The 23,960-nt window shown below is 42.3% G+C and overlaps 1 protein-coding gene across 1 annotated transcript in view; it reads left to right on the top strand.

Moving 5' to 3' along the window:
• The first annotated feature begins 14,037 nt into the window (after nucleotides 1-14,037).
• TMEM248 (transmembrane protein 248) overlaps nucleotides 14,038-23,960 on the top strand; it is a 41,815-nt gene continuing 31,892 nt past the window's right edge. The window contains exon 1 of the mRNA XM_040456212.1: nucleotides 14,038-14,152. Within this exon, the coding sequence (XP_040312146.1) occupies nucleotides 14,051-14,152 (102 nt within the window). The 5' untranslated portion in view covers nucleotides 14,038-14,050. The remainder of the gene's footprint in view (nucleotides 14,153-23,960) is intronic.

Raw genomic sequence — 23,960 nt, 5'->3', positions numbered from 1 at the left:
GCCTTAGGTAGAGGCTTATATTTCTCTTAAGTTGGCATCAACACTGTGGCCACATTTTCTGTCTTCTCAACAAGAGAGTATCGCTATTTTATGTACTATAAACGTGATTGGAATAAACCTTTGGAACGGAAACCCATATTAACAGGGTCTCATGATCCATCCCTCTTTCAGCTAGATTGAGTTTTAGTTCTTTATTTTAGGAAAAGCTACATTACTAATATCCTCATGTTGCAAAGGTTTCCGTTTTAAGCCACAACCGTCAGTATCACACTTAAAAATGAAGCATTGGAGACATTCCAGTTAAAATCAAGAACAAGAGAAAGATGTTTGCTGTCACTGCCATTAGCGCTTTTCTGAAAGTTTTACCCCAGGTACTCAGTCTTCAAACAGAAATGAAGGGGGCTTAACCTAACCTATGTAGAAAATGTTCTAGCCTCGTGGTTGAGGCTTGCGGTTGGCTTTGAAATTTTGGCTAACACGTAGATATTAGTTCTTTGGCCTTGGGCAAGTCTCTGCTCTTTCACATACCCAATCTGTGAATCGGGTGTGACGATCACACCAGCTTCAAGGGCTTCTGGGGATTAGATGACATACAACAGTACCTAGCAGTGCTAAGTGCTCAAGTGATAGCTATGTATAGGTGCTTTTTTCTACTTAGAAAGCCCAAGAGAACTGATATGGAAACATTACATTTCACTAAAATGGTGAGATATGACATGAGAAGTAGCCATCAAAAGCAACAGTACAAAATGATACTTCTATATCTCATAACTGTCCAGTTAGCAAATACGATGGGAAAATTGTGTTCACTATAGAAACCTATAAATCAAACAGCAAGAGCTTTTAGGATTTATATGGGAAAAAATACAAAATTGAGAAACAGAAGACATACTCGGACCTGTGCTCAGAAGTTCCCTGCGCTTGGGCTTTAATGTTCTGTCTCTGCCATCTTGGATATTCTTAATAATGCTGTCTTTGGATTCATGTTTTTGAGTGAAGTCTGAGGGGACAATGGAGCATGCACAGTGCGGCTTAGAGCCTCGGTTCATGCATAGTCCTGCCTCCCACCACCCTCCTGGATGAGATCTTGGTCTTACCGCTGCCACTCTGTGACCACTGTAGCCCCTCAGGAACGGTCACAGCTGGGTATGCATGCATGGGGCATTGGACCAGGACATGATGGCGCATTTGATGGTTTGCTGGCTGACAGCCGCATCTTGGCCAGTTGGGGAGTGGGAACAAGCGTCACTCACCCTTTATCCAGCATGTTCCGTGGAGAAAAGGCTGGATCTACAGCTAGGTAAGTTAAAAAATTAGTGAAAAGTATCTTTTTGGTCTGAAAGCAAGAAAGTACTTTAAGACTAATGGGTATATCTCAATAGGACATTGGAGTCAGATGGAAGGTGTCCCATTGGACAGTTTGGGGGCACTCTGAATAAAATGAAGAGGAATTGTGAAAAACATTGAATAAATATGTCATTTAAAAAAAAAAAAAAAAGCACATGCCCGGATAGCTCAGTCTGTTCAGCGTCCAACTCTTGGTTTTGGTTTAGGTCATGATCTCGTGGTTTATGAGTTCAAGCCCCACATCAGGCTACACGCTGATGGTGTGGCGCTTGCTTGGGATTCTTTCTCCTCTCTCTACCCCTCACCCCAGCTTGCACTCTCTTTCTCTCTCTCTCTCAAGATAAACCCACACATATTGGAGGTTACCATTATACCAACCGATTTTGAGGAAGAACTATAGTGACACCCAGTTGGTGGAAAGCCTTCACAGTAAAATGATAGCTAGTAAAAGTAGGGGGGGGGAATATAATTAAAAAAAATTTTTTTAATGTTTATTTTTGAGAGAGAGAGTGCGAGCAGGGGAGGGGTAGAGAGAGAGGGAGACATAGAATCTGAAACAGGCTCCAGGCTCTGAGCTGTCAACATAGAGCCCGACACAGGGCTCGAACCCACGAACTGCGAGATCATGACCTGAACCGAAGTCAGACGCTGAACCGACTGAGCCACCCAGGTGCCCTGGAAAATACAACTTTAAAAATCTCACTCATATGTGGAATTTAAGAAACAAAACAGATGAACATATGGAAAGGGGCCGAGAGGAGAAGAAAGGGAAACAAACCACCAGAGACTCTTAATGATAGAGATCAAGCTGAGGATTGACAGAGGGAAGCAGGTGGGAGATGGGTTAAATGGGTGATGGGCATTAAGGAGGGCACTTATTGTGATGAGCACTGGGTGTTGTATGTAAGTGATGAATCACTGAAGTCTACTTCTGAAACCAATATTGCACTGTATATTAACTAAAATTTAAATTTAAAAAAATAATTTTAGTCCAGGACCAAATGGCTTCACTGGTGAGTTCTACCATTTAAAGAACTGACATCAATCTTTCTGAAGCTCTTCTAAAAAATTGAAGAAGAGGGAATACTTCTTATGAGTCCAGCATTGCCTGAGGACAGTCTGAGAAAAGAAAACTGTAGACCAATTTCCCTGGTGAACATAAATGCAAAAACTCTCAACAAAATATTAGCCATCAAAAGTAACTAAGTAGCCGTCTATAACACATTAAAGGGGTTATACACCATGACCAAGTGGGATTGATTCCTGGAATGCAAAAATGTTTCAACTACAAAAACCAGGGGCGCCTGGGTGGTGCAGTCGGTTAAGCGTCCGACTTCAGCCAGGTCACGATCTCGCGGTCCGTGAGTTCGAGCCCCGCGTCGGGCTCTGGGCTGGTGGCTCGGAGCCTGGAGCCTGTTTCCGATTCTGTGTCTCCCTCTCTCTCTGCCCCTCCCCCATTCATGCTCTGTCTCTCTCTGTCCCAAAAATAAATAAAAACGTTGAAAAAAAAATACACTTCTTGAAAAAGTAGGAATAGAAGAAAACAAGAACATAAAGGCGTATAAGAAAACCCACAGCTAACATCATAATGGTTAAAGACTGAATGCTCTTCCTCTAAGACCAGGAGCAAGACAAGGATGCCCACCTTCACCACTTCTATTCAAGATATTATCTAACAAGAAATTTTAAGACACCATCATAAAAATGCATCAGTGAGCTAAAATGAACATGCTTAAAACAAATGAAGATGTAGAAAGTCCCAGCAAAGCAAAGGTATAAGGAAGAACCAAACAGAAATGTTAGAACTGAAAACTACAATAACCGGGGTGGGGGGGGGGGGGAAGCAGGGGCACCTAGGTGGCTCGGTTGAGCATCTCCTAATTTCGGCTCAGGTCCTGATCCATGGGAGGGGATCAAGCCCCATGCTGGGCTCCACACTGAGCATGGAGCCTGCTTGAGATTCTTTCTCTCTCTCCCTCTGCCCCTCTCCCCGACTTGCTTCTCTCTCTCTCTCTCTCTCTCTCAAAAACATTTTTTTTTAAACTGATAAATTGGACTGAGTCAAAATTTAAAACTTTTGTTCTATGAAAGATCCTGTTAATAAAAGGACAAGCTAGAGACTGAAAAAAAATTGCAAATTACATGTCCAACCAACAATTGATATCCATGATATATAAAGAATAGTCTGAACTCAACAGTTAAAAAAATTTTTTAATGTTTATTTTTGAGACAATGTGAGAGACCGAGTGTAAGCAGCAGAGGGGCAGAGGGAGACACAGAATCCGAAGGAGGCTCCAGGCTCTGAGCTGTCATCCCAGAGCCCGACGTGGGGCTCGAACTCACAAACCATGAGATCATGACCTGAGCCACCCAGGCACCCCAACAGTTAAAAAATTTTTTTTCAGTTAAAATTTTTTTAATGTTTGTTTTTGATAGAGACAAAGCATGAGTGGGGGGCAGGGCAGAGAGAGAGGGAGACAGAATCTGTGCTGTCAGCACAAGAGTCCAATGTGGGGCTCAAACCCATGAACCATGAGATCATGACCTGAGCCAGAGTCAGACTCCTAACCTACTGAGCCACCCAAGTGCCCCTGAACTCAACAGTTAAAAAAGAATTCAGTTAGACAATGGACACAAGACTTGAACAGAAACTTAACCATAGAAGATACATGCCACGCCATTCAGTGGGAGAAAGGACAATATTTTCTTTTTTTTTCTTTTTATTTTTTTTGCAATATTAATAAGCTTTTTTTTAATTTATATATGAAATTTATTGTCAAATTGGTTTCCATACAACACCCAGTGCTCATCCCAAAAGGTGCCCTCCTCAATACCCATCACCCACCCTCTCCTCCCTCCCACCCCCCATCAACCCTTAGTTTGTTCTCAGTTCTCAACAGTCTCTTATGCTTTGGCTCTCTCCCACTCTAACCTCTTTTTTTTTTTTTCCCTTCCCCTCCCCCATGGGTTCCTGTTAAGTTTCTCAGGATCCACATAAGAGTGAAACCATATGGTATCTGTCTTTCTCTGTATGGCTTATTTCACTTAGCATCACACTCTCCAGTTCCATCCACGTTGCTACAAAAGGCCATATTTCATTTTTTCTCATTGCCACGTAGTATTCCATTGTGTATATAAACCACAATTTGTTTATCCATTCATCAGTGGATGGACATTTAGGCTCTTTCCATAATTTGGCTATTGTTGAGAGTGCTGCTATGAACATTGGGGTACAAGTGCCCCTATGCATCAGTACTCCTGTGTCCCTTCGATAAATTCCTAGCAGTGCTATTGCTGGGTCATAGGGTAGGTCTATTTTTAATTTTCTGAGGAACCTCCACACTGCTTTCCAGAGCGGCTGCACCAATTTGCATTCCCACCAACAGTGCAAGAGGATTCCCGTTTCTCCACATCCTCTCCAGCATCTATAGTCTCCTGATTTGTTCATTTTGGCCACTCTGACTGGCGTGAGGTGATACCTGAGTGTGGTTTTGATTTGTATTTCCCTGATAAGGAGCGACGCTGAACATCTTTTCATGTGCCTGTTGGCCATCCGGATGTCTTCTTTAGAGAAGTGTCTATTCATGTTTTCTGCCCATTTCTTCACTGGGTTATTTGCTTTTCGGGTGTGGAGTTTGGTGAGCTCTTTATAGATTTTGGATACTAGCCCTTTGTCCGATATGTCATTTGCAAATATCTTTTCCCATTCCGTTGGTTGCCTTTTAGTTTTGTTGGTTGTTTCCTTTGCTGTGCAGAAGCTTTTTATCTTCATAAGGTCCCAGTAATTCACTTTTGCTTTTAATTCCCTTGCCTTTGGGGATGTGTCAAGTAAGAGATTGCTACGGCTGAGGTCAGAGAGGTCTTTTCCTGCTTTCTCCTCTAAGGTTTTGATGGTTTCCTGTCTCACATTCAGGGAAAGGACAATATTTTCAATAAATGGTGTTAGGAAAATTAGATAACCTTGTGCGAAAGAATGAAGTTGGACCTTACACCATAAACAATTAATTCAAAGGATCAAAGACTTAAACATAAGAGCTAAAGCTATAAAACTTATAAGAAAATGGAGGGGAAATCCCCACGACATTAGGTTTGGCAATGATTTCTTGGATATGACACCAAAAGCACAGTCAACAAAAGAAACAATGGATCAATGGGACTTCATCAAAATTTAAACCTTTTGTGCTTCAAAGGACAGTATAATAAGAGAGTGAAAAGACAACCCACAGAAAGGGAGGGGAAAAATTTAAGATGTACATATTTAATGTGCAACTTGATGAGTTTAAGTATACATCTGTGAAACCATCACCAACATCCAGACCATAGACATATCCATCACCTCTCAAAGTTTCCTCCTATCTTCTTTATTATTATTAATTTTCATGGTGGGGAGTAATGGTGTTAAGAACACTTAAGATCTACCCTTCTAGAAAAATTTAAATATATAATATAGTACTGTTAGCTATAGGCATTGTGCTGTATAGTAGACCTCCAGAAATTATTTATCTTGTATAATTGAAATTGTGTATACTTTGAGCGTCATTGCCCATTCCTTCTTCCCCCCAAGCGCCTAGAAATCACTATTTTACAAGAGAATATATTTGCAAATCATATACCTGATAAGGGTTACATATCCAGAATATATAAAGTACTCCTTCAATTCAACAATTAAAAAAAAAAAAAAAAAAAGACCCAAGCAGGGGATCCTGGGTGGCTCAGTTGATTAAGCGTCCGAATTTGGCTTAGGTCATGATATCATGGTTCATGGGTTTGAGTCCCACATCAAGCTCTGTGCTGAGAGCTTGCTGAGAGCTCGGAGACTGGAGCCTGCTTCGGATTCTGTGTTTCCCTCTCTGCCCTTCCTCCGCTGGTGCTCTGTCTCTTTCTGTCTCCCTCTCTCAAAAATAAACATTAAAAAAAAAAAAGCAACCCAATTCAAAAATGGGCTTAGACATCTCCAAAGAAAATACACAACTGCCTATAAGCACATGAAAAGATGCTCAAAACCAATAGTCATTAGAAAAAAAGCAAATCAAAATCACAGGGAGGTACCAATTCACAGCAGTCAGGATGGTTTTTGTCAGAAAAGCAGAAGATAACAAGTGACGATGAGGGTGTGATGAAATTGGAACCCTGGTGCATTGCTGTTGGGAATATAAAATGGTGCCATCATCGTGGAGAACATTTTGGTGGTTCCTCAAGGAGTGAAACCTAGGATTACTATACGATCCAGCAATTCCATTTCTAGATATAGTACCCAAAAGAACTAAAAGTAGGGATTCAAACAGATACTTGCTATATTATTAGGGCTGACACAACTAGTACCAAAAGCTGGGTAGCTTAAACAGAAGGTTATTTTCTTACAATTCTGGAGGCTAGAAATGTGAGGTTATGGCGTCAGTAGGGTTGGACCTGAGGCGTCTCCTTGGTTTGTGGGTGGCCATCTTCTTCCTGTGTCTTCACATCATCTGCCTTCTGTATATGTCTATGTCCAAATTCCCTCCTCTTATAAGTACACCAGTCATACTAGATTAGGGTCCATCCTAAGGACCTTATTTAAGATTGATTACACCTGTAAAGATCCTGTCCCTAACTATAGTCACATTCTGAGGTGCTAGGGGTTAAGACTTCAACATGTGAATTTTTGTGGGGACACGATTTAGTTTGATGTTTACACACCAAGGCTCAGAGGAGCATTATTCACAACAGCCAAAAGGTTGATACAACTCAGGTGGCCATCAACAGATGAACGGGTTAAAAAATCGGGGTATCCCTGTAGTGTAAAAGATTCAGCCTTAAAAAGGAATGAAATTCTCATACACAATGCATGGATAAACTTTGAAAACATTCTGCCAAGTGAAATAAACCAAGACAAAAGGTCAACTACTGTATGATTCCATTTATGTGAGGTAACTAGAATAAGCAAAGATACAGAGACAGAAATTAGAATAGAAGGTACCAAGAGTTAAGCGGGAGGAGGAATGGAGAGTTAGTGTTTATCGGTACAGTGTTTCGGTTTGGGATGATAGGAAAGTTCAGGAAATGGATAGTGGTGATAGTTGCATAACATCGTGAATATAATTAATGCCACTGAATTGCACACTTACAGTGGCTAACGTGGCACATTTTGTTAAGCGTATTTTACCACAATTTAAAAAAATTTTTTAAATTAAAAAGTGAAAGGAACTATACTTGATAAACAAGGGAAAATGAACCCAAGAAAAAGAAAACGTGAAATCAGAAAAGAGAAAGTGTAGAATGCTACAGCCACTCTGGAAAATAGTTTGGTAGTTTCTTGTAAAACATATACTTACCTTCCAAACCAGCGATAGCACCCCGGGGCATTTATTCCAGAGAAATGAGAACTCCTGAACATACAAAAGCCTGTGCACAAACGTTAAAAGCAGCTTTATCTTGAATAACTTCAAACCAGCGACGTTCCATATGTTCTTTCACAGGTTAAACTCACTGTGGCACATACGTACAATGGAACACTACTCCGCATGTTAATACCTGTAACAGTTGGAGTGAAAAACGATCCAGGCTCAAAAAGTTACATGGTGTATGACTCCATTTACATAGCATGGTTGAAATGATAAAAATTATGGACATGGGGGAAAATTAGTGGCTGCTAGTGGTGAGGGACAGGAGCGGAAGGCAGCCTGAGGGAGTTGCTTTGTGATGGTAGATCTTGATTTTGTGCTGTCTGTTGATGATGGTTAAAAATCACCAGGGCAACACCCTTGAATAGAGCCAGCTTCAACAGTAAGATGTCTTAGTGGTAGAACGAAGTCTAAATAAGAATGACCGAGGAAGGAGATGTACAACTCCCAGCTGGCTGATTTGCACTCTCCTCCTTGTCACAAGTGATTTCTTTCCACTCCCCAATGGTATACTACAGTATTACCAATTTTTGGCAAACAATTAAAGTAGAACTTCGTCTCACACTATCATGAATATAGGATTAAAGAGAACTATAAAGGAGCGCCTGGGAGGCTCAGTCAGTTAAGCGTCCGACTTCAGCTCAGGTCATAATCTCACGGTTCATGGGTCCAAGCCCTGTGTCGGACTTTGTGCTGACAGCTCAGAGCCTGGAGCCTGCTTTGGATTCTGTGTCTCCCTCTCTCTCTGCCTCTCCCACACTCATGCTCTGTCTCTCTCTCTCTCTCTCTCTCTCTCTCGAAAATAAACATTAGGGGCGCCTGGGTGGCGCAGTCGGTTAAGCGTCCGACTTCAGCCAGGTCACGATCTCGCGGTCCGTGAGTTCGAGCCCCGCGTCGGGCTCTGGGCTGATGGCTCAGAGCCTGGAGCCTCTGCCCCTCCCCCATTCATGCTCTGTCTCTTTCTGTCCCAAAAATAAATAAATGTTGAAAAAAAAATTAAAAAAAAATAAATAAAAAAAATAAACATTAAAAAAAATTTTTAAAGAGAGACAAATATAAAAATATAAAATGGTAAAACAACCAGTGTAAAATATATGTAAATATTCCCTTTACCTTTTGTTGTTCTTAAAATGTTTTCATTTGCAGAATGCATATTCCATAAAGGTGGTTAAGTTGGGGAAGTTCATTCTATGTATAACATCAATTAAATATAAACACTATTAAATGTAAATGGATTATATCCTCCAACTCACGGCATAGAGTGGCTTTCTGGATAAAAAGAAGGTGCTGCCTACAAATTACTCGATTCAGTTTCTTTTTTTTTAATGTTCATTTTTGAGAGACAGAGAGAGATGGAGCATGAGCGGGGAAGGGGCAGAGAGAGAGGGAGACACAGAATCGGGAGCAGGCTCCAGGCTCTGAGCTGTCAGCACAGAGCCTGATGCGGGGCTCGAACTCACAAATGGCGAGATCATGACCTGAGCCGAAGTCGGATGCTTAACTGACTGAGCCACCCAGGCGTCCCTTGATTCAGTTTCAAGGACACACATAGACTCAAAGTGAAAGGATGGGAACAGATATCTCATCAAATAGAAACCAAAATAGAGACTTATATCATACAAAATAGACTTTAACAAGAGACAAAAAAATTCATTATATAATGATAAAGGGGTAAATTCACCACAAGAATATAACAATATATAATATATAATACGCATATATATGTATATATGTATATATGCATCCAACATCAGAACATCTAAATATATTAAGCAAATACTAACAGATCTGAAGGGAGACATTGCCAACAATGCAACAATAGTGGGGGACTTGAAAACACTTTCAGGGCGCTTGCATGGTTCAGTCAGTTGAGCATCTGACTCTTGATTTCAGCTCAGGTCATGATCCCAGGGTTGTGGGATTGAGCACACATTGGGCTCCATGCTGAGTGTGGAGCCTGCTTGGGATTTTCTCCCTCTCTTTCTCTCTCTGCCCCTCTCCCCACTTGTGTGTGCATGCTCTCTCTCTCTCTAAGTTTTATATATTTATTTTGAAAAGGCGGGGAGGTCAGAGAGAAAATCCCAGGCAGGCTCTGCACCATCAGTGCGGAGCCCAATGCGGGGCTCAAACTCCCAAACCATGAGATCATGACCTGAGCCGAAGTCAGATGCTTAACTGAGCCACCCCGGCGCCTCTCTCCCTCTGTCTCTCTCTCAGAGACTGAGACTCAGAGTCTCTGAGAGAGAAAGAAAGATTATTTAGCCATAAATAGAATCCTGCCATTTTCAACAACACGGGTGGATCTTGAAGGCATTATTCTAACTGAAATAAATCAGATGAAGAGAGACAAATATTGTATGATCTCACTTATATGTAGAATATTTTAAAGAAAAGTCAACTCCTAGATACAGATGACAGATTCGTGGTTGCCATGGGCAGGGTGGGGAGGGAGGTTGGTGGGAGAAATGGGCAGAGGTGGTCAAAGGCACAAACTTCCAGTTATAAGATAGATAAGTCTTGGGGATGTATCGTACAACATGATGACTATAATTAACAATACCATATTGTATATTTGAAATTTGCTAAGAAAGTAAATCTTTAAGGTTCTCATCAAAAAAGGAAAATAAATTGTAACTATGTGTGGTGATGGATGTTAACTAAACCCATTGTGGTAATCATTTCACAACATACACATTTATAAAATCATTATATTATGCACCTAAAACTAATACAACATAATATGTTAATTATTTCTCACTAAAAATTAAAAGCAAAAAAAAAAAAAACCCTTCTGTGCAGCAAAGGAAACCATCAAGCCAATGAAAACTAACCTATGGAAAGGGAAAAAATATTTGGAAACTATATATCTAATAAGGTGCTAGCTAATAGTCAATATATATAAGATACTCATACAACCCAACAGCAAAAACAAAAACAAAAAAACAAAAAATCTGATTTAAAAATGGGCAGAAATCCTGAATAGACATTTTTCCAAAGAAGACATACAAATGGAGATAACAGCATTAGTAAGTATGTGGAGAAAAGAGAACCTTCGTGCACCGTTGGTGGGAATTTAAACTGGTGCAGTCACTGTGGAAAACACTGTGGACTTCCTCAAAAATTAAAAATACAGTTACTATTCGATCCCACAATCCCACTTCTGTGTATAGATGTGGAAGGAGATGAAATCACAGTATCTCAAAGAGGTATCTGTACCCCCATGTCCATTGAAGCATTATTCAAAGTAGCCAAAGTTTGGAAACAACCTGTGACTGCTGACAGAGAATAGATACAGAAATGTAAAATTCAGCCATAGGAAAGAGGGAAATCCTGACAACATGGATGGGCCTTAATGCTAAACGAAACAAATCAGAGAAAGACAAATACTGTACGATTTCACTTGTGGAATCTGTATGTGGAATCTAAAAAGGCTGAACTCATGGAAACAGAAAGCAAAATTGTGGTTGCCAGGGGCTGAGGAGTAGGAAATGGGGACATGTTGGTCAAAGGGTACAAACTTCCAGTTACAAGATGAGTGAAGTTCTGAGGGTCTAATGCACAGCATGGTGACTATAGTGAATAATTACTGCATTACCTACTTGAAAATTGCTAAGAAAGCAGATCTTAGAGGCTCCTGGGTCACTTAGGCAGTTGAGCATCCGACTCAATATGGGCTCAAGTCATGGTCCCTGGGTCACGGGATTGAGCCCCACATTGGCTTCCACACTGAGCGTGGAGCCTGCTTAAGATTCTCTGTCTCTCTCCCTCTGCCCCTCTCCCTTGCTTGCGTGTGCTCTCTCTCTCTCAAATTAATAAAATAAAATAAAATAAAATAAAATAAAATTTAAAATTTAAATTTAAAATTTAAATCTTTAAATAAAAATAAAAATAAAATAAAATAAAATAAAATAAAATTTAAATTTAAAATTTAAATTTTTAAATTAAAATTAAATTAAATTAAATTAAAATAAAATAAAATCTTAAATGTTCTCACCAAAAAAAAAAAAAATTAAATTAAAAAGGTAATTGTGTGAGGCCATGGATGTGTTAACTAACCATTTTGTGGTAATCATTTTGCAATGTAAGTGTGTATTAAATCATGTTGTACACCTTAAGCTTACCAATGTTATATGTCAATTCTATCACAATAAAGTTGGGGGTGTGGGAAGAAGAAAGACAAATTACCAATACGAATATGAAAGAAAACGGAAGTACTTTTTCAAATAAGAAACTTTAAAACATTTTAACCATTTAAAAATTCACAAACGCGGGTGGCTGGGTGGCTCAGTCGGTTGAGTGTTTGACTTCGGCTCAGGTCATGATCTCGTGGATCGTGAGTGTGAGCCCCGCACTGGGCTCGCTGCTGTTAGCTCAGACCCCACTTGGGATCCACTACCCCCCTTTCTCTCCCCCTCCCCGCTTGCACTCTCTCAAAAATAAATAAACATTGTTTTAAATGCACAAAGGACATGAACAAACAATTCACCATTTAGACTCACGAATAGACAGCAACAGATGAAAATTTCAACCCCGTTAGTAATCAGAAATGTAAAATAATTTAATAACGTATTTTTTTGCCTGCCAAATTGGCAAAGGTGAAATTTTATAACGTTTTAGGACTATGTGCAGAGAAATGTGCCTCACTGATGGAAGCACAGATTATAAAATTTCCAGATGGCCAATCAGCACGATGTGTCAGAGCCTTAAAAATCTTTTTACTTCTGGGCGCCTGGATGGCTCCATAGATTGAGCAACCAACTCTTGATTTTGGCTCATAATCCCAGGGTTGTGGGATTGATCCCCTCATCAGGCTCCACGCTGAGTGTGGAGCCTGTTTAAGCTTCTCTCTTTTTCCTTCTGCCCCTCTACCCTGCTTGCTCACTCTCTTTCCCTCTAAAATGAAAAAATATACGGGCGCCTGGGTGGCTCAGTCGGTTGAGCCTCCGACTTAGGCTCAGGTCATTATCTCGAGGTTTGTGAGTTCAAGCCCTGCAGTTGGGCTCTGTGCTGACAGCTCAGAGCCTGGAGCCTGCTTCAGATTCTGTGTCCCCCTCTCTGTCCACCCCACCCCTGCTTGTGCTCTGTCTCTGACTTTCAAAAATGAGTAAACATTGGGGCGCCTGGGTGGCTCAGACGGTTAAGCGTCCGACTTCGCCTCAGGTCATGATCTCATGGTCCGTGAGTTCCAGCCCCGCGTCGGGCTCTGTGCTGATGGCTCAGAGCCTGGAGCCTGTTTCAGATTCTGTGTCTCCCTCTCTCTCTGACCCTCCCCCGTTCATGCTCTGTCTCTCTCTGTCTCAAAAATAAATAAATGTTAAAAAAAAATTAAAAAAAAGATGAATAAACATTAAAAATTTTTTAAATAAAAAAATATATATATTTTTACTTTTTGGCATAGTAATCCCATTTCTGGAAAGCTATGCTAAAAAAATCATAAGAAACAATAAAAATTTACATTAAAAATAAGGACTACAGAAGTTAAAATTTTTCAGTGTTTAAATTGTGTAGAGGGGGATGTTTAAATCAAATAATAATTATGTAGAAAACTATCCTAGCATGATGTGAAGCATAGTTCCGAATTTGTTTTAAAATTCCATGCAATGCTAGAAAAAAAAGAAAAAAATACAGCAAAATCTTTCTTCTTTCTTTTTTTGAGTTTACTTGTTTATTTAGAGAGAGAGAGTACACACACACACACACACACACACACACACACACACAAGTGGGGGAAGGGCAGAGAGAGAGAGAGAGAGAGAGAGAGGGAGACAGAGAATCTCAAGCAGGCTCCTCACTGTCAGCACAGAGCCCGACTGGGGGCTTGAACTCACGAACCGTGAGATCATGACCTGAGCCGAAACCAAGAAGCCAACGCTTAACCAACGGAGCCACCCAGCTGCTCCAGAAATACAGCAAAATCTTAACGGTAGTTACCATTGGGTTTGGTTATTACAGATGGTTTTAATTTCCTTTTTAATATTTCCTAAAGTTTCCTAACTGTATACAATACAATGGTTGTTTTGTAATCAGAAAAATGGAAAAATTATTCTAAGAGCATAAAAACAAATGCTGTCCAAACCACCACACGACACAGAATTGTAATTGTGCACATCAGCTCTTAAAGGGAGAAGTTTGTCTTAAAAGTGAGCAGCTGATGTCTAAACAGGGTTTCCCAGGCAACCCCTCTGCGGTTGCCAATATAGAATGCCACCTCTGGGGTAGAATCATCCTCCTGGAAGGTTCTGAGGCCTCCTCCTCCTAAACGAGCTGTTTACAGGGCTAGGTGTCTGGTTTAAATTCCCTCTATGGAAGCACACACCCGCTGAATGGTTTCACTGCCAGAAGAAAAGTGCTACTCCCGTAATAAAAAGTCAGTGAAGCTGAAAGAAATCGAATTTCTTGGACTTGGGGTGGCGGCTGGAAGATTGGTAAGCATTCTCAAACACGGAGGCATCTCACCTGAGCTCTGAGTCCATGGTCAGAATTCACCTGCAATTCTGATGGTCCCTGCTGCGGAGCGCAGGACAGGTCTGGGAGGGGAAGGAGTCTGGTCGTTTCCTCCCGATTTTGAAAAGTCAGAGGGGGTGGATGGACATGGTCACCGTTTCAAGTGAAGAGTTTCTCTTATCATCTCATAAGTCATAGTGACTCATTCTGAAAGCGCTGTCTTTTTAAAAGTGTGGAGATGAGGACGCCTGGGTGGCTCAGCCGGTTGAATGCCCGTCTCTTGGTTTCAGTTCAGGTCAGGATCTCGGGGTTTCTTGAGTTCAAGCCTTGCCTCAGGCTCGGCCCTGGCAGCGTGGAGACTGCTCTCTCTCCCTCTCCCTCTCTCTCTCTCTCTCTCTGCCCCTCCCCCACTTGCACTATCTCTGTCTCTTTCAAAATAAGTAAACTTTATTTATTTTTTAAAAAAATTTTTTTTTCAACGTTTTTATTTATTTTTGGGACAGAGAGAGACAGAGCATGAACGGGGGAGGGTCAGAGAGAGAGGGAGACACAGAATCGGAAACAGGCTCCAGGCTCTGAGCCATCAGCCCAGAGCCTGACGCGGGGCTCGAACTCCCGGACCGCAAGATCGTGACCTGGCTGAAGTCGGACGCTTAACCGACTGCGCCACCCAGGCACCCCAAGTAAACTTTATTTAGATGAGTCAATCAGTAGTGTGCTGGTGGTCTACTGAAGATTCTTCCTTTAAAAATTTTTTTTCAACATTCATTTATTTTTTGAGAGACAGAGAGAGACAGAGCATGAGAAGGGAGGGGCAGAGAGAGAAGGGGACAAAGCAGAGTCCAGGCTCCAAGCTGTCAGCACAGAGCCCACTGTGGGGCTGGAACCCACGAACCGTGAGATCATGACCTGAACCCAAGTCGGGCGCTTAACCGACTGAGCCCCCTGGGTGCCCCAAGATTCTTCTTTTCAAGACTGTATTAAAACTATGCCCTATATATACTCCAGCCCAGGCTACATAGCATGGTGCTGGAGGGGCTGCAAAAATTCACACGTCCTGGACTCTGCCTTCAGTTTATTCACAATCCAGGAGAAATGGGAAGGTGCAAAAACATGAAAAGTGAAATGGCTCAAGACTTAGCTGAGAGTAAGATACAATGAAAGTGACAGGCAACAAATGCCTGTTTAACTGCCTAGTGGAATAATTGCAACATCTTACATGTATTTAGCCCTTAGGCACTGTGCTAAGTGAGCATTTAAAGATGTATTACCTCTTGACTGTGTCTAAGAAACCTAATTTAGTAGGAATACTAACAGGTAGCATTAATTAGCGCTCGATACATGCCAGGCACTGTGCTAAGTGCCTCACACGGAAGAACTTGTTTCATCTTCTCCAGTAGCCTGCAGGTCAGTCGTGCTAATTGTCCTGAGGCACAAAGAGAAGCTGGTGCGTGGAGATGCCTGGGCACTGCACAAGATCACAGAGCTGAAGCGGGGAGCCAGCATTCGAACCCGGGGAAGACTAGCTCCAGGGCCCCCACTCTTTTTCTTTCTTTTACTTTTTAGTGTGGTGACAACACTTAACGTAAAATCTATCCTCTTCACAAATATTGGAGTGTGTGTTATTGTTGACTCTAAGTACAGTGCTGCACAGCAGGTATCTAGAACCTTAACTGAAATTTTTGGACTGTTAATTAATAACAGTACGCCCCCCCCCAGCCCCTGGTAACCCCCATCCCAATCTTTGATGTTATGAAACTGGCTATTTTAGATACCTCGTGTAAGTGGAATAATGCCTTATGTCCTAAGGTCCATCCATGTTATCCCATTTTGCGGAATTTCCTTACTTTTTTTTTTTTTTTTTTGGCCAAGTAGCATTCCACTGTATGAGTATACATTTTCTTTATCCATTCATCTGTCAATGGCCATTTAGGTTTTTCCCATGTCTTAGCGATCGTGAACAATGGTACAATGAACACAGGGGTCCAGATATCTCTTCAAGATCCTGACTTCTAATTCTTTTGGATAATAAACCCAGAAGTGCTGGATCATATGGTAATTCTACAGTTCTATTTTTAATATTTTGAGGAAATGCCATACTATTTTCCATTGCGGCTGTGCCATTTTACATTCCCACAGAGTTCCCATTTCTCTTTTTTTAAATGTATTTGTTTTGAGAGACACAGAGAGAGGGTGAGCAGGGGAGGGACAGAGTGAAAGGGAGAGAGAGAAACCCAAGCAGGCTCTCCACTGTCTGCACTGTCAGCACAAAGCCCGATGTGGGGCTCGATCCCACAAACCACGAGATCATGACCTGAGCTGAAATCAAGAGTCGGTCGCTAACACACTGAGCCACCCAGGCACCCTGAGATTTGAAGAGTTTTTATTAGGGACAAGATGAAAAAGAGGAGAGGATGTTTTCAGTGGGGCGTGGCTGTTAGGTCACCAGTTGTAGGGAGATTAGGATAATAGCATCTCAAGCTACAATATTTGATTCACATTTTAACACATGCTGTCAATTCCTGAGCAGCCATGAATTTCTAGTTGACTGTAGGAGGCAGCAGAATTGCCCTGAGTGTACCACAGCCTGAAGCAGAGGTCAGAAACTATGGCCTGCAGCCAAATCTGGCCCAGCACTTGCTTTTGTAAATAAGATTTTATTAGACTACAGCCACTCCCATTCATTCTGTGTCTTTCACAGTACAGGGCAGAGATGAATAGTTGCGACAGACACCGTATGGTCCATAAAGCTTAAAAAATATATATATATATATTTTCTTGCAGAAAGGTTTGCTGACTTCTGGCCTAATGTATCACAGTGATTGTTATTTTTTCTTCTAAATTTTTATTTTGAGAAGTGTCAAATCTACAGAAATACTGAAAGAATACTATAACGAACATTTGTATGCCCTTCTCCTTGATTCAATACTTAACATTTTGTCACATTTGCTTCCTCTCTCTCTCTCAGGTGCGGATATCATAATTCAATACCTCTATTTAGTATATATCTAAATATAGTATATATCTCCTAAGAATAAGGACAATCTTTTACGTAACCATAGGAATTTAACATTGATGCAGTCAGTAGACCATATCCAAATTTTCCCAATCCAGGTTCCTGTGCAGGATTGCTTTTAGTGGTCATGTGTCTTTAGTGGTCTTTAATCTAGAACAATTGCCCAGGTTTATTTCTTTTTTCCTCAGCTTGTTAAGGTAAAATTGGCAAATAAAATTATGAGATATTGAAAGTGTACATCATGATGATTTGGTATACATGAATTTGGTATACATGTCTTTCTTGTTTTCATGACATTGATGTACTTGAAGAGTGTGGGATAGGTATTTTCATAATGTCACTCATCCTGGATTTGCTTGATCACGTCCTGAGGATTATATTCAGGTTTTAGCATTTTGGCAGGAATGCCAAAGAGGTGATGTGTCCTTCTCAGTGCACCCCATCAGGTGACCCAGTGATTATTAGTGCAGCAAAACTCTACCTATGGTGGTAGTCAAACAGGATTGACTTGCTCAAGACCCAAAATGACAGGGCTCAAAATGGCAGTGCTTACCTATCTACAGTCTATTCCTGGAAAGGGTACTAGGTAGCAACAGCATGGAAATAAGGAAATCACAGCCAAAGGCTGTCTCACCCTAAGGGTCTGGGACATCCAGGTGCAAGGTCCTATTACCCACCCCTCTCTTGGTTCAGGAACCACCTACACTCACACAGAACACCTTGGAACAGGTACTCTGTTCACATAGAAGATCCAAATGTGCACACGGATTTCAAATGTTTGCAGTCATCTGGGGGGTTGGCATCCATTTAAACAGAGAGCTGATCCATCCACTAATAAATAACATGAGCACAAATGTTTCATACTTGGCAATCCTTTTCCTCCCTGATCACTGGCTATCTGTGCTTTGTGGCGTACTTCTGTTGACTGATTAAACTACAATCAACCAATTTTTTATGATGTTGCCCCTTCCAACAAAATCTGCCTTTTCTCACGTACCATAATTGGTTCTCATAGCAGTATAAGTCAGAGGCCTTGTCTCCAGTATTTCATGAGCAAACGTCAAATGCAGACCCAAAGACATAGTCCCGTTACAATTGCTCCCCGTGGTCACACAGACCTCACACCTGGTCATCGGTTGCGAGGACACAGACCACGCGCAGAAGGTCATTAGATTGGACGTTGTCCACTCGCGTGGTTTTTTTTTTCTTAATGCGGTGAAATATTTCCAACTCACACCGACACTTTTTGGGTGCCCAGTTCAGTGGTATTGAGTGCATTCGCAATGTCATGCCACCGTCACCACTGCCTGTTTCCAGAACTAATAGAAACTCTATACAATGAAACAATAGCTCCCCATTCCCTGCTTCCCGTGGCCCCCCGATGACCTCTTTTCTACTTTCTGTCTCCATGACTTTGCTGCTTCATGTAAGTTAAATCATGTAACATTTGTTCCTTGTGTCTGGTTTGTTTCATTTATCATGTTTTCATTTCACATAATGTTGCAGAACGTGCCCTTCCTTTCCAAGGTGATATTCTTTCATATGTGTAGGCCAATTTGTTTGCCTATTAATCTGTTGGTGAACATCTGGGTTGTTTCCACCTTCTGACTATTACAGATAATGGGGTGATGAACATCAGTGGGTACGCATCGGTTTTAACTCCTGCTTTTTGTTCTTCGCGATGTACACCTAGGATTAGAATTGACGGGCCACATGGTGATTCTATGTCTCACTTTCTGAGGGTCCGCCAAACAGTTGTCCGTAGTGGTCAGGTCACTTGTTGGCTCTTCAAAAAAGAGGAGCTTTGGACACAGTTCTTTGCCCCCAGGACCTTCGGAGTCAAAGCTAAGAGACCATATTTATTCCCTTCCTCTAAGCTTCTCAACCAGCCATGGAGATTTGGTTAGACTTTCCCTTTAACAAGCTATTGGCTCCCTTTCCCCTGGGAGCAATTGCATCTTCTTCCATATATCATCAATTTTAAGCCAGTCTTTTCTCTCTAAAGAAGGCCCTATGGTTCCCTACCGTGCAAATATACTGCTGGCAGCAACAGGAGATGGGCAGGAGCCTTCTCTTCAGTTCACCTCGAGGGTCTGATTGGATACGTGCAGAGAAGTGCATCTGGCCCATCCACTGGGCAACAAAACATCTCAGCAGCCAGCTCCACCGCGGTGGGGTGCGGGGAAGTGACCGTCAGTCCTATCGATCCCTTTGAAATCCTGCCGTTAGGTCCAAATTTACGGACATGGTATCTTGTTGTGGAATAGTCCCAGCCTCTGGAGCCCTTACCTGAAGTTTTAGTGCAGGTTCAATGTTGAAAGAGAAAACAGAGTACAGCGGGGAGGGCCCCTGTGTGAATTCCTCTGCCACCTCCCCTCCCCCCTGCCCTGACTCCACCACAAAAGCATGGCAGGTAAGGGAGACACCATCACAGCATACATTTACAAATCACATATTCCAACTTTTGACCAGACTTTAATTCTGGTCGCTTTTATAGTAGCGTCCCCATAGCCCCCTGGATCAATTCTATTGCCCCTATGGGGCTTGTTAGCAGGCCGAGGCAACACTGTAAATGTGCTCCATGCCCAGGAGATCTAGAAGAGTTACTTCTCCACCTCTGGCCATTTCACCACCCATTGTTGGTAAAAGACCTTGGGATCCCCACTGGGAGTTGAGTCAAGAGATCCCGGCGTTTTTGTCTGTCTTCTTCCTCCATTATGACTTTTTTAAAAGTTTATTTATTTTGAGAGAAGAGAGAGTGCATGAGTGGGGTAGGGGCAGAGAGAGAGGGGAGAGAATCCCAAGTGGGCTCTACACTGTCAGCACAGAGCCTGATGCAGGGCTCAAACTCACAAACTTGAGATCATGACCTGAGCTGAAACCAAGAGCTGGATGCTCAACCGACTGCGCCACCCAGGCACCCCGAAATAATATCAATCTTAAGGAAAACTTGCAGGTATTGGACAAAGAACTACTACCTTTGTATTAAAAGTGAGTATTTGGGGCGCCTGGGTGGCGCAGTCGGTTAAGCGTCCGACTTCGGCCAGGTCACGATCTCGCGGTCCGTGGGTTCGAGCCCCGCGTCAGGCTCTGGGCTGATGGCTCAGAGCCTGGAGCCTGTTTCCGATTCTGTGTCTCCCTCCCTCTCTGCCCCTCGCCCGTTCATGCTCTGTCTCTCTCTGTCCCAAAAATAAATAAACGTTGAAAAAAAAATAAATAAAAGTGAGTATTTTAGAATCTAATGCTGTAGGCTCACTGGAACCTTATTTCTTTCTGGAATTTCCCCAAGCCTTTGGATTTTCTATCCGAGGGGCTTTGAGGAGACTTAGATGTGGGATCCCCTGATTTTCATAAAGGTTTTGGTGGCACTTTCTCTCTCAATTTCTTTCTTTTTTGACTTTTAAAACTAGCTGTCTAAAGATTCCCACATGATTAGAAGCTGAATTGTTAGTCCCTTTCTTGTGTCGATTTCCTTTCTTTTGTAAAGTTCTAACTTTTTTGAAAACATCTTTACTGAGATGTAATTCATATACCATGTAATTCACACAATTAAAGTGTATAATTCAATGGTTTTCAGTGCATTCACCAAGTCAATTTTCAAGTGTTTTTCTTGGCCCCAAAAGAAACCCTGTTCCCCTTTAGTTACCACCTCCCACCTTTGGCAACCACGAATTCACTTTCCGTCTCCATGGATTTGCCTCTTCTGGACATTTCATATCAAATGGAATCATATAATATGTGGCCTTTCGTGACAGGCTTCTTCCATTTATCATGATGCTTTGAAGCTTCATTCCCCTTTACGGGTGAATAATGTTCCACGGTATGGATGTACCACATTTTGTTTATCCATTCATCAGTTGATGAACATCTGGGCTGTTTCCACTTTTTTGACTATTTTCGTGTTGACATGCTTTAATCCTCTTGGGTCTCTGGTCATGGAATTGCTGGGCTAAAATGTTAACTCTCTGTTTCGCTTTTTGAGGAACTGCCAGTTTGTTTTCCAAAGTGGCTGTGCCAGTTTGTTTCTTTTTAATCCTCCATGTGGTAGCTGGGATAAAGGATTTGAGGTTGCCTCTTTTACGTTCTCCTGTGGTCTCAATATCAAAGTCATATGTGGTGCTAGTGCTGGCGGGACGCCTTGAGTTACAGTGTTGGTCGTAGCCTGGGTGAGGGGCATCCCATTAGGGAGCTCGATTCTGTCATTATATAGATAGTTCAATACTGCCTACGCCTGCAGTGTTTTTGCAACTTTAGTATTGGTTGACAACGGAGGGGAAGTGACATTGTCTTTCTCTGGATAAGCATGATGGATCCTTCTCTTAATCCATTCCAGAAACCTAGGGGCTTCCCTATGAACCATCCCCACAAAGGGATTAGCCAATAGTTGGTGGACCAAAATCTTCCCCTTTAGTCAGAAGTGTTCAAAGCAGAGACACTGCTCCTCATTCTAAAATTCTCTAAAATTCTCAGGAATCATTTTAACAAAGGTTTATCAGGATGATGTCTGTAATGACCTGGAAAATTATTCAGTTCCCTCACTGAATAATCCCTTACTTCCCTAGTTTCTTGCCCTCCCTGTCATCTTGCCCAACTTGAATTATCTTCTTTGTTGTCCTAAGTCTCACAGAATTAGCTGACTCATCAAATATTATGGTGCCAGCCAGAGAGGACACAGCTCACCCCAAGGAGATTCTGAACTTAACTTTCATTTTGCTGATGCTCAAAGCAGCAACCACAGATCTGAATTTTTAGCTGACCTGGTATCAGTTTGCAGTTCCCTGCCGGTCCATTTTTCTAGCTCCTGAGGTTCAGATTCTTTCAGTTCCAGATTTCACTGGAATGTTTTACAACTAGTATCTAATTTCAAAGTCTGTGCTACTTCAAACCAAGAGTAACTTGTTCATTTTCATCTCTTTTATCAGAATCACCTTTTTTTTTTTTTTTTTTTTTTTCCTAGTAATGCCTTAGCCATATTTTGAGCTAAGAATGAGTCAGGGTTTTTTCAGTAAATCCTACATCTGACACCAGCTGCTGAAATGGTTTAATAGGCTTTGGTTGCTAAAGAAAACTCACAGATCCTAACAAATCTACAGTTTATTACAGGACAAAAAATACAATACACCAATAATATTTAAGTAAGGGCTGGAAAGGCGAGGTGCAAGGTTCTATTATCCTTCTTCTGTAAGAGCCCAAACAGATGGCGCTTTCACTCCTGGGGCAGGAACCACCATGTGCATGGAACACTTTAGAGCAGGGAGCCCAAAATTGAGTCTCTGCTGGTTTCTTTTCTAATGTTTTTTCTGGTCACACAGCATAGGCATATTCCTGCTTGTAACTAGCCCCAAATGCAGAGCCCTTTGTCTATTATCAACAAATAATGTTGATAAGCTGACATAAACTACTCTGAAGCTTCTTGAACCCATAAAATACTACTATTAAATCGGTGTGTGTCATACCAACCAGGGGTCAGTGCCCTGCAGGAACTTTGACAAACAGCTCAGGTCCTACTGTGGTTAGCTCTCAAAACACATAACTTATCTTTGGATAGTGCTTTACAGTTTTACAGAGTGGAGGAATTTAACGAACTGGAACAAGCTGATGTTATCACCCCCACCTCAGAAACCAAGTACATGAGGCTCAGAGTGCTTGTGACTTGCTCAAGGTACCTTGAAGTAGCCTGTGTGCCCTCCCCCATTCTATTCTCTTACCACTTAAACATGAAGTTTGTGCATCTCTTCCTGTTTTTGTTTTTGTTTTTCTGGATTCCACCAGTCACGTATGCATCTCTAAACAATGCGTTGATTAGCATGTTTGGGGGATTTTATATAATTGAATTATGCTGCAATGTATCCTTTCATGGCTTGCCCCCCCGCCCCCCCCCCCCAACATGTTATGCCCTTAATGTGAGCCCGGATGTTGTCAAGCTGTTCTGAATAATCTTCGCTGTCGAAATTGTTTATATAAGAATATACTGCCTATTTTTACGTTTGACTGTATGGATGTTTGTTTTCTCTTCAATTCTTAGTGACTACAAATAATGGTGCTATAAATATTCTTTATTATGTCTACTTGCGCAGATGTGCAACTGTTTCTCCGGGGTAATATATTCTCCAGAAAGAAGGCACATCTTCAAGTTTCCTGGACGATGCCAAATTACCTTACAAAGGGATTGTATTAAAATTATACTTTCATGGGCAGTGATTAATGCACGGGCACACACAGACACACACTACACACCTACGTATGCACACACGTTATACTCCTAACCATCACGCACAGCACTAAACACGCACACGGATCCACAAACGCACAGCACACACGGTCTTTACAGAACGCACTGACACGCAGGTCCACCCACGTGCACTAGGCACGGGCACTCACCACGATGCCAGCCTCACAACACCCCGTTCAAACACAGACACAGAAAGGCAGGCCCCGCGCTCCGTGTCAGCACGCACGCAGCCCCGGTACTCGCACGCAAGCTCTCACGTAGCCCAGCCAGGGGGCGTGGTCTCCGCAGCTCGCGACTGAGGAATCTTGTCCCGGCCGCGCCGCCGTCGGACGCCAGGTGTCGGAGGTCACGGCAGCGTTGGCGGTGGCGTTTTTTTTTTCTACCCGGAAACCACGGCTGCCGGACCCTGAGAGGAGTCTGTGTCGCGGCGGCGTGAGCCGGACTGGCCTCTGGTCCTCGCCTGGGCCCCGTGGAGCCCGAGGCCGCCCCCGGCGCGGCGGGGAGGATGGTCCCGAGCGGCCCCCGGCCCGCCGCGCGCCGC

This window comes from Herpailurus yagouaroundi, unplaced genomic scaffold (genome assembly GCF_014898765.1).
Source record: "Herpailurus yagouaroundi ecotype Mexico unplaced genomic scaffold, PumYag 216, whole genome shotgun sequence".
Lineage (NCBI taxonomy): Eukaryota > Metazoa > Chordata > Mammalia > Carnivora > Felidae > Herpailurus > Herpailurus yagouaroundi.
The sequence above is the reverse complement of the archived record's forward strand: the minus strand, read 5'-3'. Positions and strand labels throughout refer to the sequence as shown.